The 21746-nt window shown below is 39.0% G+C and overlaps 1 protein-coding gene across 1 annotated transcript in view; it reads right to left on the bottom strand.

Moving 5' to 3' along the window:
* LOC132405303 (dedicator of cytokinesis protein 2-like) overlaps window positions 1-21746 on the bottom strand; it is a 640537-nt gene that overhangs the window by 317086 nt on the left and 301705 nt on the right. Inside the window, exon 27 of the mRNA XM_059989997.1 lies at window positions 16063-16155. Within this exon, the coding sequence (XP_059845980.1) occupies window positions 16063-16155 (93 nt within the window). The remainder of the gene's footprint in view (window positions 1-16062; window positions 16156-21746) is intronic.

Genomic DNA, 21746 nt, shown 5'->3' with positions numbered 1-21746 from the left:
AAGGCTTCCTTTCCCAAATGGCTTTCCTTCACATCGTCCTGTGTGAAATTATCAGTTTGTTGAGACTTACTTGTCTTTTGCCACTGAAAGCTGCTCATCACTGAAAAGACCAAAGAAACTTTCATCCGATTGGCTAGAAAGGATTTGGGCTCAGGTTCTGATGTTTATCTCATGTTCCAATGAATGGAAAGTAAACGCGACATAAAAGGATTGTAGTATACTGGACATCTAAATCTAAGGTATTCTTACTCTTTTAATTGTTCTATTTGATCTATCTATATTTTTTCCCCAGTGTAGAATACGACTTTAGACAGCAGGAAGGCAGATTCCATCATGTTCTTCGAGCCCTGGAAAGCGAGGATGAAAGTTCACAGCAGCAGCACCTATCCAGAGGGAACACTGACAACCAGACTAGGCAGAAACAGGAGATGAAGAATAAACCACGCAAGCCTAAGAAAACCTGTTTTTGGTGTCTGTGAGCAATTGCTGTCAAATTAACTGCCAGAAAAATAGTGTTTTTTTGTCCCATGTGACTTTTGAAAATCAAGGGCTGTTGAGGGACATCTTCTGCATTTCAGGGGAGCTGCAGCCAGTTGTATTAGACCAGGAAAGCAGTGCAGTTACCCCAGCTATCTGCAAAAGGACAAACCACAAGGTGTTGAGGTAAGAAAAGTTGCACTGAGACCCCTTCTACTACCGTAGCATTGTGGAACTGCAAAGTGAAATAACACCTTAACAGTGTAGGTGACCCATATCATCTGCTGAATTAAGGTCACTTGGTACAAGTTGATGGATCATTTTAGAGCTACATTTGGTTAATGCAGCATTGTGTCTGATAATGAGTTTATATTTGATTAATGAACAGAAGAGAACACAGCAATAATGGATGCAATGGAGCACTTAAGCTTCCAAGTTAGCTAGCAAAATCAATTCACTCCAATAATAATGATTGCAGTCTCATTCATTATTGACAAAGGAGGAAACATGCACATTCTCGTGTTTTTAATGGCCATTATCTTTCTGCTTTTTAACGTCAGATTCAGCATTGCAGTTCTATCTCGCTCTCAGTATTCAAGTGGTGACTCTTTTATAAATTAAAAATAAATCTGCTCATGCTGGATGGTGAATTGAAACCTGAGGTGTTGCAAAGTGCAGATCCTTAGATTAATGTTCCATGATGTCCACGCAGAACCTTAACCTTCCTTCTGACTGACCTCCAGCATGTTCTGCCTTTATATGGAACATACAACAGTGAAACAGGTTGGGTCACCTAACAATCTGTGCCCTCCGTTTACATTACATGCAAACTTGCTCCCATCTATGCCTGCATTTCACCCTATCCTTTCTCTGACACATTGTTCTCTTTCAGTACCTTTGCTATTCACCTCAAGTCCTGCATGTGGTGGCAAATATTTGTTTGTAAGATAGCTGCATAATTTGATATGCCATAAATGTTCACAAAAACATGTTGAATCCAGGAATGTGGTAGGGTAGGCGATTACTTCTTAGCCTAAGAATAATCTGTAGTGTTAACAGTGTAGGAACATATTATTATGTCTAACAATGACCCAAATAAACAGGTTAATGGTTGCATCAGCAATGACAAAAAGAGATGTCATATGAGCACATTAAATGTTGTTGGTCCTAACATCCTTGGTATTTACAGGTTAAGGGGTGGCATCTCATCAATCAGACAGTTGGGCTGGTTTGTAAAACTATATAGAATGCAATAAAAAAAAAGACCAGAGGTGCTTAAAATAAGAGAGAGAGAGAGAGAGAGAGAGAGAGAGAGAGAGAGAGAGAGAGAGAGAGAGAGAGAGAGAGACTCAAGTGAAAGAAATAGCAGATAAAGACAGTGGGTTGCAGACACCAGGCCCTTCACAAAATCTAACTTACGAGCATGGTTGATGTTGCTTCCGATAGTGCAGGTAAGCTGTGAGCACTGCGGAATCACTGGTTACCACAGAAACAGAGATCCCTACAATCATAACAATGTTTGCTGCATAAACAGGCTATTTTAGAAATGTTTAACAGAATTTCATCTTTTATAACAGATCTAGATAGCGATTGAAATCATAATGTCATATTTTCTTGTACCCAATCCCATTTTTAGCCAGGAAGCAGATTTGTATTATCTTCTTCATTCTTCCCATACATTGCCCTTTATTGGGCAGAGAGGCAACAAAAGGGCAGAGTAATGCAAATAAATAGCTGGGATTCTAAGTTTCAAACATGTGCCCATTGACTGCAAAAGCACTGAAGAGAAGATGAATTTTCATAAAACACTGATTAGACCACAAGAGTCCCAAATCCCAAAAGGACTGAAAATCAGAATGGAGTCACAAAATACAGAAACAGGCCTTTCAGCAAGTCTACTCTAACCATCAGTCATTAATTTCTACCGTTTCTACTTTAATCCCAATTTTTTTATTCTCCTCACATTCCATCAACCCCTCACAGGTTCTACGACTTATCCATATGCTAAAGGAAGTTTACTATTGGCCAATTAGCCTACTAATCTGCACACCTTTGGGATGTGAGAGGAGATCTCCATAGTCGCGTGCAAACTCCACTCAGAGAGTACCTGAGGTCAGGATTGAACCTGGCGATGTGAGGGAGTGACTCTTCTGTGCTTCCCAATATCTTTCCAATGCTATGGTGTCAAAAGCCAAAACTTTATAAAGAATATTTCTCATTTTCAACTTTGGAGTGCTGAACTTACTTTCTGGAGCAGTTCCCCTATTTTTACTTAAAGTTCATTTTCAGGATGGAGACGTCACTGGCAAGGCTAGCTTTTTTGTTGCCCTTATAGATACTAATCTATGGAAATACTAACAACAGCCATGATTGAGAGGATATCATTACAGTGGAGGATCAAAATCATGTTTTACCAAAAGAGAGCAAACTTCTGAAAGTTTGGAAAAGATTGAAGAAGACAAGTGTTCAATTATTCCCATTGTTGACAGGAGGTAAAAACACAGGATTGGCACCAGAAAAGAGATTTTTTAAAAAGACTTTATGGATTAGATTACAAAGACTTTTAGAGTATTTTCATCTGTAGGAACTGAAATTCATCCAACAACAAAGGAGCTATTAGTAACACATCTAAAAATTATTTGCATGCATTCCAGGAAAGCAACCTCTTGTGGCAAGGTCAATATGTACTGTCCTTGTGTAATCAAAGTAATTGTGACTTTGGGGATTCCTAAGCCGCATCATAAGCCGGTTAAAAATCAACCATATTTGCATGGACCTGGAACTCAGACCAGTAAAGACAAGTATGGCAGATATTCAAAGAGGTTACCACAGCAGTTAAACCTATATGACAAGTTAACCAGTCCATCTTTATGGTTTTATTTTTAGAACTGTTTCACACAATTCACTTTCTGACACTGCCAGTCTGTGAGTTGAACCCATCTACATTACTAGTCCTATATATAATGAGGCAAGATTGTGTCTGCAATCTGAAGAGAATAACATGTTTTCAGCTTGTGTGCTGTTGGATATTGCAATGGGGCAGCTAGGTTCAAGCTCTCCTCCCATTCCCATAAACTCAAAACATCAGAGAGTCTCATCAACCCTGATATTATTTTCTTTCTGTGATCACCTGTAGGTTAAATCTCAAGCCAGGAGTCACATAATAAATACTGGATTCACTTAAATATCAGAGAATAATTAACCATCTTATCTGAATCGGTATCAGAATCAGGTTTATTATCACTGATGTATGTCATGAAATTCATTGTTTTGTGGCAGTGGTACAGTGCAAGACAAAAAAATTACTATAAGTTTACAAAAATAGTGCAAATGATGAATAATGAGTTAATGTTCATGGACTCCTTAGAAATCTGATGGTGGAGAGGAAGAAGCTGTTACTAAAACTTTGAATGTGGGTCTTCAATCTCCTGCTGTTCTTGCTCGATGGTAGTAAAGCAAAGAGGGCATGCCCTGGATGGTGAGGGTCTTTAGTGCTGGTGCTGCGTTCCTGAGGCACCACTTCTAGAAGTTGTCATCAATGATAGGGAAGGTTGCACCCATGGTGAAGCTGCAGACCCCTGCAATTCTGTGCATTGGAAGTCCCATTCCAGGCTGTAATGCAACCAGTCAGAATGCTCTTTAACATGCATCTGCAGAAAATTTCAAGAGTCTTTGGTGATGTACCAAATCTCCTCAGACTCCGAATGAAGTAGAACTGGTGGTGTGCCTTCTTCATGATTGCATCAATGTGTTGGGCCCAAGACTGATATTCTGAGATGACAATTCCAGAACCTGAAGCTACTCATGTTGCCAACACTGAACCCTCAAAGACTGGTGTATGTTCTCATGACTTCTCTGTGCTGAAGTCCACAATCACTTCCTTGGTTGTACTCCCTGAAAGAGTTATGTAGTGAGCCCATGCCCTACTCTTTCCCCATTGTTTATCTATATGTTTCTTTATCAAGGACCTTCTTCTACCACTACCATGAGCACCACACCTCTAAATACCTACTTCCAACACCCTTCAAGAATACATTCCAGAATACAATATATGATTGCTTTTGCACCCCTCATCTCATTATCTTGCTGCATAAACAAATATCTTCCCTTTTATTTCTCTTGGCAATAACATAAATCTTACATTATTTGTCTTCCTATCAGTGAGAACAGTCCTTCCCAAAGTGCTCCTTGAAAATTCCTCTTAACTTGGACAGATATTTATCTCCTAGAACTTCCCTGCTATAAAAATGAGCAATCCCAATTTCCTCCGATGTTTCACGTATCATTATCTTTGATTGATCACGTTAGCTTTCTCTGTACTGTACACAGGTACACTGAACAAAAATGAGCTCAGCACTCCAAAGTAACAGTTAATTACAAATTAATAAACATTTCAACTTTATAGTGTTAAAGGGAAAAGACAATATTTTTGAAGTAATTGATGATAATCTATGCTAACAAGGTAACAAGTTGAAGAAATAGATCTAAACCGGGCTATGTGAACATTACACTGACTTTTTAATTCATATGCTGGGAAATCTTACAGTCCTTTTTTTTCAGATTTTGTGCTCCTTTCTCTTTTTCTTGAAAATTTTCAGGAAATTTCAATCCTATGCAAAAATATTAAAGGTATTTCTGTAAATGAATTTTGTTTCCAGTACCATACTATGTGAACTTACATATAAAAAACTGAGAAGATACTGTAAGTGGTCTAATCCCAAATGAAGGAGATGTAGTTGGTACTGTTATTGCCTATAATTACTACTTCCAACTGTTGAATGAAAAACTTGGGATAAAAGAAGGATCAAGAAAGTGAGGAGGAATAATAAGCTGTTTGCATTTATCAAAGAAATATATAAGTTCGAAACTCTGAGCAAGTTAAGAGCACATTGAAGAAATATAGCTGTAACTTGAGTTTAGGGAGTTCAGAGGAGCACAGAGTATGGACTGTGATCCATTCATTAACAATAAAAGTTCAGAGAGAAAGTGAAAGAATTTAGACAGGAATCCCATTTGATAAACTTGTGGTTGTGACCTGCCCAGATCTGTGGAAACAAAACCTTGGAAAAGTTATCCCAAAAAGGTAAGTACTGCCAAAGTTGTAGGTCTACTTGAGTCTACCAGAGAGTAATGATAACCAAGGTAACAATAGATTGTTTGATGTGAACTTTACCCAGCTTCTTAGCAAATGTAAGAAGAAATAAAGAATAAAACCTGGTGCTTCTCAAAATCAGGGATGCAGACTCATGGACTTGAGGAGATTTCATGGCAGCACAATCAATACGTTGCCAACTACACACTAGTAAACAATGTAACTAACAAAAGAGGCATATTTTCATTAGATTGAATAACCAGAAGTTGAAATGGAACTAAAATAAAGTTATTTTCCCCCAATCCTAAACCAAGGTGAAGTCAGGTGATGTCCATCATACAGTTTGCAAGCAAATTACATCCAAATTGATATGGAGCTCTCAGATCAGGTTGGGTGCTGTTCCTGAGCTCTTGCCAATAATACTTGCAGGAATATTCAGTGTTTGTGGATGTCAAGGTGGAGCAGAGTTGAGTTGGACTGTGCTCTCCTTTCCCTCTCATCCACAGATCAACAACTACCGAGACTCACATCCCCACATGAAGCTGGACAAGTGAGGAGGTACCAGAGGACGAATACATCAATGGAAAAGAACAGTCACCTATTAGCAATGAAACCCTGTAGAAAAGATGAGAATGAATTTGTAAAAGGGAATAAAAAAGATGCTATCAATTGTTAGAGATGAAGGTATGAAAGTCTATTTTGAAAATTGTGAAATAGTAAAAATTGCATGTGATCCTGTAGATATGTGTCTTACCTCACTAAATGAGAGTAGCACTTGTATGACAGGCACATGAAGTACCGTGCATTTGTACATTGTCTGTACTAGAGTAAAAGTTCTCTTTGTACAGCATTGAATATAATTGTAAAATACATACAAGCAATGATATTTTTAAAAAAGTTTCACTTTTCATTTAGCTTAACTTGGCTTTTCATTTCTCATAATGGAGTATCTATTTCTGCTGATCAACATATAGAAATAAATATTTGTACCAACAATAAGCATCTGATCATGTCAAGATCTAAAAGAATTTTGGCATGAACTTTGTTGGGCATGCGATGATGTTTTTATCTGTATATAAGCAAAACAATTACACTGCAGTAATGTGTCCCCATATCAGCCCTCAGCTTATTAATTAGTGACCATGGTGGTGTGGACCATTGCGAATTCGTACAAGGTATCAGCAGAATACAGTATTCGTCAGCATTATCAGTCATTAAGTATGCTGGTAATGTAACATACACTCTTAATTCTTTATAGTACTGTGCCAAACCCAAAGGAGAAGAAAATACACTCCAAGAGCTGAACTAATATGTGGTTAGAAAATTGGATTTTAATAGTTTTTAAGCAAATCTTTAATATTCACTGGAGAAGCATTCCAATCAATGAGGAACTTGGAGATTTGTCTACAGATTTGGTCACCCTGTTACCTTAAAGACATGGTTAAGCACAGAGGGAAAAACAAAGGTTTGTGAGGATGTGACCAAGACTGGCGAGCCTGCGCTATAGGGAGAGGTGGGCCAGGTTAGGTCTTTATTCTTTGGAACGTAGAAGAAAAAGGAGCAACCTTAACAAAGTGTCTAAAATTATGTCAGGCATAGATAAGGTTGATGGTTACAGTCCTTTTCCCATGATAGCAGAATCCAAAACTAGGGAGCATAGGTTTAGTGTGAGAACAGAAAGGTTTAAAAGAGATCTGAGAGGAAATATTTTTCCATGTGAATATATGGAATGAGCTGCCAGAGGAACTGGTTATGATAGATACAATAATATAATTTATGAAACATTACATAGGGACATGAAGTGACTGGGATATGAGGGATATGGGCCAAAGGCGGGAAATTGGAACTAGCTGGGTGGTCAGCCTGGACAGGCTGGGCCCAAGAAACTCCACTGGTGCTATTTTGCTCTGGAACACTGTTTGCAATTCCACCGGAGCATCAGCCATAATACAGCACATTGGCACAACCACATAGACCAGGATTCAACCTGACCTCCGGTGTTGTCTATTTGGATTCTACACATTTTCGCTATAACCATGTGGGCTTTATATAGGTAGCCAGTTTCCTCCCAAATTCCAAGGATGTGCAAGTTATGAGGTTAGTTGGCTACTGTGAATCCATGGGTGGATGTGAATGATAGAATCTTGGAGAAATTGATGGGAATGAGAGGGAAATAAAATGGGATTAATATAGGATGAGTGTAAATGGCTGCTTGGTGGTTGGTGAACTATCACCGGAGATCATTGGCTAAGACAAACTGAGAAATGAAACATTCACTGCATAAAATTGCCAACTTGCCTTTGTAAGACCATGACAATGGGCAACCAAAAAGAAGCACCTTGTTTTATCCACAGAGTTACAGATCAGCTGCTGATAATTTTGTTGCCTGTTAAATATGCTCTTCAGTACATGTAATAAGCTTGAGATGATAAAAGGATATCATTACCTGGACTTTGTAATGAATAGTATTGTGGCGTTGCTCAGGTAAGCTCCCTACTAAGGGTTAATGATCACAGTGACATGAGTTTTCCATTTCTGTATATTAATTGTCAACTATCAGCTCCGCAGGATCTGCAGTGCACAATCACAGAGCTGCCATGCAGAAGGCTAAGAGACTAACCAAGTTGAAGAAATTGTATGCGTAGAAAACCCTAATCTCAAAATGACTCTTTGTAGAATTTACAAAGAATGCAATATAAATTGGGCCACATATTTATGATAAATATAAACCTCATTCATTTCTTAAAATTAAAATATGAAGCAGGCTGCTGGTGTAGAGGCACCAGCGCTGGACTTTGGGGCGAGAGGTCCCGAGTTCCAATCCAGCCGGCTGCCATTAAGAGCTGGTGATCTCTTAAAAAAAACTCACCCGGCAGCAGGCAATGGCAAACCACTGCTGTAACTTGCCTAGTGCGTGTTTTCCCAATGCGCCAGAGTGGCGTGGAAGGAAATCGTCCACTACCTGGAAATAATTCCGGATGCAACATACCTACTTTCAATATACTAGTGTAATCACAAAGAAGACACAGCAATGGCTCTACTTTGTTAGGCATTCGAGGATCTTCGTATGTCAGCAAAAATTCTTACAAATTTCTATGGAGATTTTAATGTACGATGGAGGGAATTGTAACTAATTGGATCACAGCCTGATATGCAGCCTCCATGGTACAGGATTCCAAGAGGCTGGAAAGAGCTGTGGACTTAGCCAGCTCCATCAAAAGCACAACTCTAGCCTCCAGGACATCTTCAAGTCAAGGTGCTTCAAAAAGATGGTATCACTAAGGACCCTCACCATCCAAGACATGTCCTGTTCTCATTACTATCATCAGAGAACAGGTACAGTTGCTTGAAGACTCACACATAACAATTCAGGAGCTGTTTTCCCCTCCACCATCAGATTTCTGAACAGTCTATGTAACCATGAATACTAACACATTATTCTATTGTTTTGCTCTGTTTATGCCTTTTGGTAATTTTATATCTTTACATTGTCCTGCTGCTGCAAAACAAAGATTTTATGTCTTCAAAGGAGGTGATAATAGACCTCATACACTTATTGAAAATTCTGAAATAATTACTTGAGGGAATGAAATGACATATGTATAACAAAATCAGTTTTACAGCTTAAGAGGGCACTTCACAGAAAGTCACAGGATGGGTGACCACTTGCTCCATTGCATCTGTGCTGGCTAAAATTAATCAGTCTAATTCAATTTCCAGCTTTTAGTCCATAGTCCTATCCTTCAGCAATTCAAGTGCGTATCCCAATACTTTTTTTTAATACACTGATTTCTACTTCTGCAAACTTTCCAAACATTGTGTCACAAACCTCCATAGTTACTGATTTGCCAATCATTAAAAATGTAATGAATATTTTCCTGATTTTTGAGAGCAAGAATAGTTTGTAAAGTTGCCACTATCTCACTAATTTCTACCGATTGTCTTAGAGGAAACCAAAAAAAAGTTCCCACTTTGGAAAAGCAAACAATGACAGACACCAATCTCTGAATATCCATAGGTTCATTGCATATTCCTAAAACTGCTGGCAACTTTCCATCATTGCAACAGTGAGCCTCACCAATACTGCAAATTACTGCATGAAAGATGAGTCAATGACTTATGCAGTGAGCCTTTATAAACTTCCCTCACCTATATTAGTGAAATATTTCATCCAAATCCATATAGTGGAATCCACTTTTCCATCATAAATCTTTCTAAGATTCTTTTATCTAAGTACACTTCCTGACAACATGTTTTTAATTATTAATTCATATATTCCTGAGAATAATGGAAACTGGTGACAATATAATTAAAGCCATCCTGAGAGAAGGCGCAATAAACATGTAGTTTTGTGCAATTCACTTCTCCATCTTGTATATTCCTGTAACTACACCAAACACTACTTCCCCGTTACCCAAACTGCAAATGGTCATCCTCAGTCATGTGGGAATATCAGTTCCTTTAAACACTTGCAGCAGCACATTTTAACAGAGAAACATACACAAATGCTGGAGGAACTCAGCAAGGTAGGAAGTATCTATGGAAATAAATAGATAGTCAATGTTTCAGGCCAAGACCCTTCTTCAGGACTGAGAAGGAAGGGGAAGATGCCAGAATAAAAAGTTGGAGGATTGGGGTTAGAGTCAAGCTGGAAGGTGACAGGTGGGTGGTAAGGTCAAGGGCAGGTGAAGGAGGAATCTTAAAGGAGAGGAGAGTGGATCAAAGGAGAAAGGGAAGGAAGAGGTGATCCAAGGGGAAAGTTATAGGCAGGTAAGAAGAGGTAAAAGTCAAAATGGGGACTAGAGGAAGAAGGGGTACAATTTTTCAGAGGCTATTGAATTGTGATTAGCAGCTGAAGTCTGCCTACCATCAGTGTAAATGATTGTATCTCAACCATCTTTCAAAAAGATGTAACACCACTGCCCTCAGTTCTTAGAAAGTCTTCATACCATTGGGTGAAATGAAAATAGTCTTCTTTGAGCTTTCTTTTATGTAGGATGTATCCACTACTCTGAAAGTCATTTTCAGTTTCTCTACTATGCCGACTTAGTCACTTGTCAGTTAGGCAGAGCTCTCATAGGCCTATGGTACAACAAGACCACACTGACTGCTTGCACTGGTTTTATATAACTCCCATCTTATTGTCCAGAGTTTTCCATAAATGCTTGCAGATTTTACTACTCATGCACACATTTCAATTTCAATTTCAACTTGTCTGTCATTCAACCGTACACACGTATACCACCAAACGTAAAAGCATCCTCCTTTTATATGAATTACTAATTCATATTAATTGATAGTAATAATTAGTAGTTATGCACAGAGAGAATCTGTATTTACTGACAAGTACATTTATTGTCTCAACTAAAAAGCACGTGAATACACACCATTGAAGGCCCTTTATGCCCACGATGGTTAGTCTCCAGAGAGTTGTTGCTGCCTCACTTTTGAAGCTTCTCATTTTATACACTTTCCTTACAAGTTCAAATGTTGGCTTGAGGTCATGTGACTGAGCTGTGTCAACTTCTTATTGATTCTGGCTCAGCCAGCATTCATTTATTGCCCTCTTCCACAAGTGACAACTGGTAAGTTACGGCTTTTCGTTCTAAATCATTTACCAAACCAATAGCCAACTTGAATCACTCAAGGCAGACACAGACCTCACCATTCACAAACCAGCAGGTGATAGCATACCAAAGAACACCTTACAAATAGTCCATAAGATTATTTGGTGCATCATTGTGTCTACTTCAAAACAATGATTCAGCTGAGCAAAACCAGTTTACAAAATGGCAGCATCCTTCGATGTCATAGCAAGAACAAAGACAATTAACTTGTCTACTTCCACTGTCCCTGATTCATTCAAATTCACTGATTTGTAGACTGTAATTGTTTCTGGTCAACACTCGGGACAAAGGTGCACAACACAGTACATATAACTCACACACACAACACATGAAGTAATATTACCACAAACAATTTAACAAATAATTAAGTTGCATTTATGATACACGCTAAAAAGTAAACAGTATAATGCTACTGATGCTTCATAAGTGGTGCGATCTGAATGGTGACAGGGAATTCAGTAGCCTTATGGCCCAAGGGAAGAAACTGTTTTCCATACTAATAGTGCTTGTTCTAATGCTACTGTACCTCCTGCCTGATGGTAGGAGGTCAAAGAGATTTTTGGACAGATGGGAGGGATCATTGGCAATGCTAAGGGTCCTTAGCATTTGGGGTGAATTACAGTGATAATTAACCAACCAACGTGCATATCTTTGGAATTTGAGAGGAAATTGGAACACCTAGAGGAATCTCATGCAGTTATAGGGATAAGGTGACACTGTGACAGCATCAGAAGTCAAGATCAAAGCCAGATCAATAAGGTAACAATTCCATCATCTGCATCACCTTGGCATTCCCATTTCACAGATCAGTTTCACATTTTCCACCTTCTGGAATTGGAGCATGCAACATTTGAACTGCAATAGATAATCAATACCTGCATCTCTGAGTTGCCTGATTTTACTGCAGTCAGAGAATTCCAGCGCACCAGAGAATGTTCTTGGGACTTCCCAGTGCTCGATGCTGTGATATGTCCAGGAGTGTGCGTAATCACCAATCCATTAAGTAACAAAGTTTTGTCACTTCACGGGAGGTATAACTTGATTCTTTGCTCTCAAACAAGAATGACATCTGTCAAACTCTAACCAGTCATGAAGTCAGGGGAAGAGCAGTCTTGAAGATTACTGATTCCCAAAAGGTAAGTTATTTCATGCTACCTTGCATTACAGATCGACAAAAGGATACTGGTTTTTTTGAGTTGAGGACCTAGACCAAGTGCATCTATAGTTTGTTATACTACTCACTACCAAGACCTTAACTAGTGGTTGTTTTATATTGCCTGAGGATCCATTCCACAGGAGCCATGTTTTTTTATTGTGCTGTTGTGGTCACAGATCACTAGCCTGAAGGTCTTGCACTGGAGTCTGAGGAGGCTAGGACTGATATATGTATAAGGCTGAGAAATAATACCAGTCTAGACTTTCACAACGACTAGCTGAGGTGAAACAAGTGCTCATTCTATTGACACTCAGCTATTGTCCCCTAAATCTTGGATATAAACTTTGGTTTAGGTTTGTGCTCCACTGTAATGATGCCTTCTCCCCCCCCCCCCAGGTTGTGACAAAGTTATGCTTATGACAGAACCTATGACTAATTAATATTGTCTCAATTACTATGTCCTTGTTTCACCCTGGTGAGTGTGCAAGCGGAGATGGAACATTTAGACACATTCAGCATTCAGGCTCTTTAAGTACCACCTTGAACATGTTAAAGAGTCACAGAATTGTAGAAAACAGAAATGGAGCCTTCAGCATATCTCATTCACACCAACCAAGTGGTCTCATTGAATTAGTCCCATTTCCACATGTTTAACCCAAATACCTCTGAACTGTCGTTTTCCTTCTTCAGCGCACATGGCTGTGGTGTCCACAGAGTCATACAGCATAAAAATAGGCCTTTCCATGTCAAACACCAAGGTCCCATCTACACTGATCCTACACTAATTGCTTTATTTAAATTCTCCCAACATTCCCATCAACAATGATCCTAGATTCTACCCCTCAGAGGTCAATCAACAAAGCATTCTTTGCAATGTGGGAGGAAACCAGAGCACTTGGAAGAACCCACATGGTCAAAGGAAGAACATGCAAACAGAGAATACAAAAAAATTGAAGTGCTTGTTAAAATCATGAAGCTGCAATATACAATCAAATGGGCATTGTGTTTGAAGCACCTGGCATTCCAATGTGCATGTTGTGCAAGTGGATGTAAAGTTAAAGATTATAGTTTTCACAGAAAAGCAAACCAGAAATTTTATTTATTTCTTTTTGCAAATCAAATACTATTTCTTGTACATAATAACCAGGAACATTCAGCACTTAAATAAAATAAACTCTAACAATGTTGCCCGTTTAAACTCAGTTAATAACCTAAAATAGAAACAGTCTTATTAATGATGACCACAAATCTATTAGATTGTAATAAAATCTTAGTTGGTGCATCAAAGTCTTAAGGAGAAGAAATCTACCATCCTTATCCAGTCTAGCCTACATGTGACATGGTAGCTGACTATGAAATGGCCTTGCAAGATGTTCTGTTCAGGCATATCAGGGCTGGGATATAAATGCTGCCTACATCTTGAAAAATGAATAAACATGTTTAAAAATCTGCATTCAGTGTGAATTCTTTGGATCCAAACACTGTTTGGCATTTACGTACAGCCCATTGCCACTTATGTTCTGAAAATGACAGTGAACTTTCATTATACAACTGGTTTATACATTCCAGGATTGTGACAGTGCTCTATTCAACATGAGTGGTGCACATATCACATTAGTGATGCTCTGTGCAACTGTTTGTCTAGAAAATGTACACTCCTTTGGGTTGTGTACATTGGCTTGTTATGTTGAAAATGAATGCTTTGCTGAAAGTATTAAGTATTCCTGTATGAGACATCAAACCTTGCATCCTTAATTGTTGTGACTTTTTGGCTTCAACTCCAACCTCAGAGAACAAATTAATTCTGAAATGTCTCAGCCTGAGCTATCTTTGTTATTCAACCTGACCAAAGACCATAGTTAGGGCAGCTTATCCTGGTCAAGCATTCAAATAGGTTCAGTCTAATTAGAGGAGAAAAGAATAAATGATTCATGCTTCCAGATTATTTTGGTTTATCAGTGTAACAGCATCCGTTGCAAGTTCTGGAAGCAAATTGCCTTGTGATTTGCTGCACACATTTCTATTCCCATCAAGGATTTACCAATCTTGTCAGAAATATGTGCATGAATAATCGTATCGTTAATATTAAAAGAAGTAGGCTGTCAATGGCAAATATGATGGTTACAACAAGGACATTTTCAAGAGAGACTGCAGGTGCTGGGAATTTGGAGCAACACGCTCAAAATGCTGGAGCAACTTAGCAGGTCAGGCAACATCTGTGGAGGGAAATGAATAGCTGACATTTCTGACTGCATCCTTGCATCAGTCCATCAACTCTACATTGCTCTCAGACAATCAGGCATATTACTTATTTCCTGTAACTTATTCTCTCTCACACATACCCTTGATGTCCTTCCACCACTTACACCAGAAGTAACTTAATACTCAAATAACCTTCCAATTGCCAAGAGACTCCGGGAATATGAGGATAATGCAAGAAATGGCACTAAGCCACAATCTTGATGAATCACAGCAGGCCAAAGGGCTGAATGGCCTATTCATACCCTCTTCCTTTCTGAGCCTACAATAAATTTGGTGCAATATCTTCGAGGTCCATTTTTGAAACCACACTCCCTCAGACCTCCAGCCAATTCGACAAACACCTAGCATAATTATCAATCAACTACGTGTCTGGTGGAAAAATGTATTTTGTTGTAACTAGCTCTCATCTGATATTTCAACATCATTTTAAGACATGGCCGCTTTGCCAGGGAAATGCAACAACCTTGCCAATCAGCCTAACCCTGTGATGTCTCCAAAGACTCAAGGCTGAAGTAAGGGCTTTGAGGTAACTTTCTGACTTTAAACACTGTCCTTGCTCAGCATGCCATGTTAAACACGGTCCCAACTTAATGGCTAACGATTCCTAACATGGCCCACATCCAGACTTTGCCAAAAGTATAATTGTCCACCTTTAGTCCTGTGCCAAGGTACTTGGATATAATTAACTAACTTGCTTTTCAGCACCAAGGAGAAGCTTAAATAGAACATGAGGAATTAAGCCTCAATGAATCATACACAGTCATGTGGAAAAAATTTCTGTCAAAAAACAGCTTCTTATGTGACAAAACGTTTTGTTCATCTCCTGGAAACATCAGATAAATCTGCAATTGCAGCTCTCACCTCCCCACTCCCTATATTCAAGACTGAGGTTCTAGCAAGAGCAAGTACTGAGAAATAATTCTACGCAAGCTGTTCCTATGGAAACAGTGTGTAGCCATAAAGCTTCTGTTTTCTTTATTAGAGAACTATTGAAAAATTGGCCCCTTTGAATATTGGTCATCAGAATCATAGGATCTATCCAGCTGTAGAACAGGAAAGGAAACATTGGTCCAACATTTCAGGGGAATGTTTTAACTTCACTTTGTAGCCTACCGTGTGCACTCATTAATTTACCCAGCATATTGCTTCATGATAGATATAAGGAAAATGGGGCACCACCTTACACCTATCAGCATCTAGTCTTCTACAGCACAGTCAGACCTATCCGTAGCAGAGATGGTGGAAAATGCGATCTTCTCCAAAACTTAGTACCATAATGTGAGAAGAGTTGTTTAGTTTATGAGCCTTCCAAAGATCACCAATCGCCTTGTGCATCACTGACAGCACTAAGCCTATTGAATACATGACACTTTCAGACACAGTGTGGAGCAGAGATCATTCACACAAAATAGACCGAGAACCAGCCCTTGCCCCGTGAAAGTACTTACAACCAGTTTGTGGTCTCCCATCTTAATAATTGTCTGGTTCACAATCCGTAGCAAATTATTTATGATTCCCTGAAGATGGCTGTGAGTTGAGTCCTAGTGAAAAGAAAAGATCAGTGTTAAAGAAGGTAGTTGATAGCGGGAAACTGTACATAAATCACTACAATCACCAGATAGTACAGTCTTCAACTTCACAACAAAATTCCAAATACCATTATAGGTCTAGATTCAGGCACATTCAATAATTCTGATATACCACAGCACTCACAGCTTTTCACTCTGCTATCTTCCTATATTTTGAATTTGTTCTATTTCTTTCTCTCTCTCCTGGGTTAAGATGTACCAACTCATCAGAATCAGAATCAGATTTATTATTATTGACTTAGCTTATTGTTTTTATTGTTTTGCAGTAGCACTACTGTGAAAAAACATAAAATAAAATTAGTATAAAATACAATAATAAATAAATATTGCAACAAAAATAATAATGAGGTATTGTTCATGGATTCATGGGCCATTCAGAAATCCCCTGGTGGAGAAGAAGGAACTGTTGCTAAATTGTTGGATGTGGATCCTCAGGCTACTGAATCTCCACCCTTCAGGATAGTAATAAGAAAAGGAAAGTCCTGGATGATGAGGATCCTTAGTGATGAATGGCACCTTCTTGAAGAACTATCTTTTGAAGATGGAGAAGGTTGTGCCCATGATGGATCTGTCTGGGTCTACAAATCCTCATTGCATCTTCCAATCCAATGTATTCTCAGTTGCCCAGTTTCAACTCAAAGATCATTCTTTCACCTCACAGACCAATGCTCCTACAACTGTGCTTTGGGGAGAGTTCTCTGAGATGCTTGCTTCTGAATGCTTTAGTAAATGCAATATTACTGCCTCATTGGACAGAGAGAATTTTGAGTAGCAGTACAGAAAGCCTTTCTGGTTCCCTAGTCAATATTATTCCTCAGCCAACAGTTGTGTAGGAAGTTGGATTCAATAGGGTATTTAGACATCAGAAGAATCAGAACAAGGAAGAGAGAGTAACACTATGTACTTGTTCAGTCTAGCTAGTCATTAATGGAGGCTGGATTTGTTATTTTTAGTTAAACTTTTTGCAGTAACAATTTCACAAAGCTAGGTAACATCCTTGCACGTATTGGACAAGGAACATAGATTCCACAACCTGACCCTGAGTCATAACAGCACATCCATGGAATGTCTTTGGTAATGACGTTCTTATTATTACAGCAAGCACTCTCTGAGTTAATATATATGAAGGTAATGGGACTTGTTCAAGGAGGGCAACAGATATAGTCCTGGAGAGCCTCCAAAGATGAAGCGAGAGAAATCTGAGACCCAGTTAGGTCATCTGCATTTGTCAGAAATGTGACCATGACATCATGGGAGTTTTTTTCATCTTTGCAGAGCATTCGTAATGTCAGAAACAACTGTTCACAAATTCATCAGACCCTAACTATAGGTCTGGTCATTAAGAACTAGGGCGTGATTGATACCTGGTAAGGTTTAGGACCAGTGGAAATCAATAAACTTTAGACAGATCTGAGAAGAGAAAGTGTATGTCATTCTTTGATTCAAGACTGCTATAGCATGATGTGAATGTCAGTAGTCATTTTGGCCTGCACCGTCAGAATTAAGTTACAAGGTAGGACCTGGTCCTCCACACCTGAGGCAAAGCTTGGGAAGCCAGCCTCAGGCCTGAGGGAATGCTGGGACAGACCTGGGATCACCAGCCTGCCAGGATTTTGCAAGGACTAACCAACATTCCAGCATTTTGTTGCACAAAAGAGGCACAAAAGAAGTAGAACAACACACAAGATGCTGGAAGAACTCAATGTGTCAGGCATCACCAATGGGGGAGGGGAAACAGGGAGACAATGTTTTTGATCAAGTCCCTTCATCTGGACTCAAAATTAGAGTGTTGAGTGGTGAAGGGAAGGGGTGGAGCAATAACTGGCAGGTGGAACCAGGTGAGAAGTGCTACTAGGCAGAAAGGGTGGGGAGAGTGGAAATTGCAACAAAGGCTGGGAGGTGATAGATGGAAGCAACAAAGGATTCCACTTGTAGAGTCTGATGGGAAAGGAAGATGAAGTGTGGAATCAAATAAGGGAAGTAGGGTGGAGAGGAACCAGTGGGAGGATTGTATGGATGATGGGCAGATGGAGTGAGTGGAGGATGGGATATAAACAGGTTGATGGAGGCTGAAGTGAATTTAGAAAGAACTGTGTAGATCAGGAGGTGAAAGAAAAGGAATAGGAATGGGTGTGTATGTGTGTGTGTGTGTGTGTGTGTGAGAGGCTAAGGAACCAGCTATAGGGATTGTAAGGAATAGGGGTTGATAGGACTGTAGGATCAGTGAAGGGTCACTGATTAAGTGAGACATTGAAGATTTGAGGTTCTTGAAAATGTACTGATGGACGGGGATAGAACTTTGGTCAAAGTTTCCTTCACAATTCAACTAATTTTCTTGGGAGTGTCAGAGGACAGTATGGTCCAGGTTCCCCCGTGGTGTTCCAATAGGACAACCAGCCATGAAATGATATTGTTCCAGTAACTCCCTAACCAGAAGACACATTGCATTACTGAGCAATGCACGTTAAGTTCTATGGAGTGTTAGATAATGCTTATTATTATGAAGCATTTATGAAGAAAAATCCATTCTGAAGTCCACAAAGGCTAAACAACAAAATAGTGTGATTAATTTCTTTTCTTAGCCATCTGTTCATAACCTAGTCATTTATGTCTGCCATTTTTAAGAGCTTACAGTGTATGAATCAGCATTTTGACAGTGACCGTCCTTCAAAGGTACTTTGGCTAAAAAGCAGTCAGGAGGTTTTAACAATGTAAAAAGTGCTTTAACTAGACCTAATCTGTTAGCATTATACCATGCAATAAATAAAGAACATTGCAAGCTCTCTATTCCAGTTAAAAGAGAATTGTTTCAGACTATTGATTAATTCTGTATGTGTGTATGTGTGTGTGTGTGTGTGTGAGAGAGAGAGAGAGAGAGAGAGAGAGAGAGAGAGAGAGAGGGAGAGAGAGAGAGAGAGAGAGAGAGAGAGAGGGAGAGAGAGAGAGAGAGAGAGAGAGAGAGAGAGACAGAGACAGAGAGATGAGCACTTGTGCTGTGACTACAATCACTCTGATATACAATAAGGAATAATTACAAGTGGTTACATGGATACACATGACACACACAAAATGCTGGAAAAGAGTACAGTCAGCAGGACTTTGAAGGATCTCAGCCTGAAACATCGACTATATTCTTTTCCATAGATGCTGCCTGGCCTGCTGACTTCCGCAGCATTTTGTGTTTTGTTCAGATTACCAGCATCTGCAGATTTTCTCTTGTTAGTGGTTACATAGACATCATATTTGATAATGATTAAGCATAGCTACAAATAATTCTCCTAAATCATAGAATTTATAGCACAGAGGAATTCCATTCACCCATCATGTGTGATTCCAGCCATAAAAAATTATACATCCTAGCTCATTTTCAGTTCTTCACCTTGTAGAGTGCGCACTTAAAAACTCATCTGAGTACTTATTTAAATATTTCTGCTTCCACAATCTTTTCAGGCAGAGAATTCTGAATGAAAAGACTTTTTTTCCCTGAAATCTCCATTAATTCTTCTTGCCAATTAACGTAACTTGGTTTTTTAAACATTGACTTCTCTGTCAAGGAAAATAACATCTTTCTGTTTGCCCTGTTCCAGACCTTTAATAATGTTAAACATCTATTTAAATCTCAAGTTCGCCTTCTCTGTTTCACAGAAAACAATTTCAACCCATCCATTCTCTCCTCTTAACTATAACTCCCAGGAATCGGCAGATAACTCTCCTCTGTAGTCTCTCTGGGATAAGAATAATTCTGAGTTTGAAAAGCTGTTAAGAAAGAGTCAAAATGCCTAATACCAGCAGGCATGAAAGGGTGTAAGTTTAAAGGCGATGTTCAGGGCAAGTTCTTTTACATAAAGAGAGATGGGTGCTTGAATGTGCTGCCAGGGTGCTGGTAGAGGCCGGTATAATAGAAGCATTTCAGGGATTCTTAATAGGTACATGAAAGTGAAAGAATGGAGGAATATGGACAGAAGGGGTTGGTTTCTCTAGGGTTTAATTGCCAGTTTAATAAATCTAACACAACATTGTGGGCTGAAGGATCTGTACCCACACTGTAATGTTCTATGTTCTATGTAAAGGAAGAAAGTTAGGCCAACAATTTGTGTTCCAAAATTCCTTGAGGTGCAGAAGAGTCAACTTCCAATCTGCATCCAGCTTTAACAATGGCCAATTTATCCATTTCCCTATCAACATCTTGGGATATGCTATTGACAATCCATCATAGACAACAACTGGTTACTTTACTCAAATACAGAGAGAAACTAGTGTCAGTGGGCCCAGCTCCAACAATAGGCAAGGATAATCAAAATAAGATGGTAGAGGATTATGAGATCACTAAGAAATAAAAATAATACTACAATTAGTAGATGCTCCTAAAGAAAGATTTGCAGTAAGTCCATGTGGGAAAGGAGAGCTGCAATATACTCAGCTCCCTGACCACCTGTAGTGAAAACAACGTGACTGATAAACAATTAATGTCTGGAGGATTGCACTTCTCCATGTGAAATAATTGAGTTTCAGCCCAGAGAGTTTGATTGTCAGTAATTAAAAACTTCTCATCTTGTTCAAGACGATTTAGATATAAAGTAATGAGATTTAACTTTCTGTGGCAAGCTTAATTCAAATGAAGAAACTTCTTGCACTTGAGTACATTTCAATGGTGAAGCAGGCAGTAAAGGGTCATTTTCATGAGGCTACTTAGTCACCCATCAAAATGTACCACACAGTAAGAGGTCATTAAGTCCCCTGGTTTTCACCCGTGTTTATGCACAAAGACGTGACAATTTTCTTTCAACTATTTTCAGTAGCATACTCTTCTAGTCATTTTCCTTCATGCTTTTTTCTGGTGTCCCATTAAAGTATTTAGGTTATGCTCCTGAAGTCCCTCGGTAAGGAAATATATTCTAAATCTCTCATCAGCAATTGTTCCGGACATTTATTGTCCTTTGTTTTCAGCTTTTCAACAAGCAAAACCTCCTCCATATATCTACCTATCTCTTTCATAATTTTACATGTATCTATAAAATTCACCTCTCATTCTTCTGAATTCAGAATCGGAATCAGGTTTATTATCACCAACATATATCGTGAAACTTGTTAACTTAGCAGCAAAATTTCAATGCAGTACATAATATAGAAGAAAAAGAAAAAAAATAAACAATTAATAAGTAAATCATTTACTGAAGATGAATATTAAATAGATTAAAAATAAGAGCAAAAACAGAAAAAAAAAATATTTAAAAAGTGAGTTAGTGTCCATGGGTTCAATGTCCACATGGGAATTGTATGCCAGAGGGGAAGAAGTTGTTCCTGAATCGCTGAGTGTGTGCCTTCAGGCTTCTGTATCTCCTCCCTGATGGTAACAGTGAAAAAAGGGCATGCCCTGGGTGCTGGAGGTCCTTGATAATGGAAGCTGCCTTTCTGAGACACCAGTCCCTGAAGATGTCCAAGATGGAGCCAACTAAATTTACAACCTTCTGCAGCTTCTTTCAGGTCTGTGCGGTAACCCCTCCATACCAGACAGTGATGCAGACTATCAGAATGCTCTCCAC

Source organism: Hypanus sabinus, chromosome 15 (assembly GCF_030144855.1).
Source record: "Hypanus sabinus isolate sHypSab1 chromosome 15, sHypSab1.hap1, whole genome shotgun sequence".
Taxonomy (NCBI): Eukaryota; Metazoa; Chordata; class Chondrichthyes; order Myliobatiformes; family Dasyatidae; genus Hypanus; species Hypanus sabinus.
This window is presented reverse-complemented; position numbering and strand designations above follow the sequence as displayed.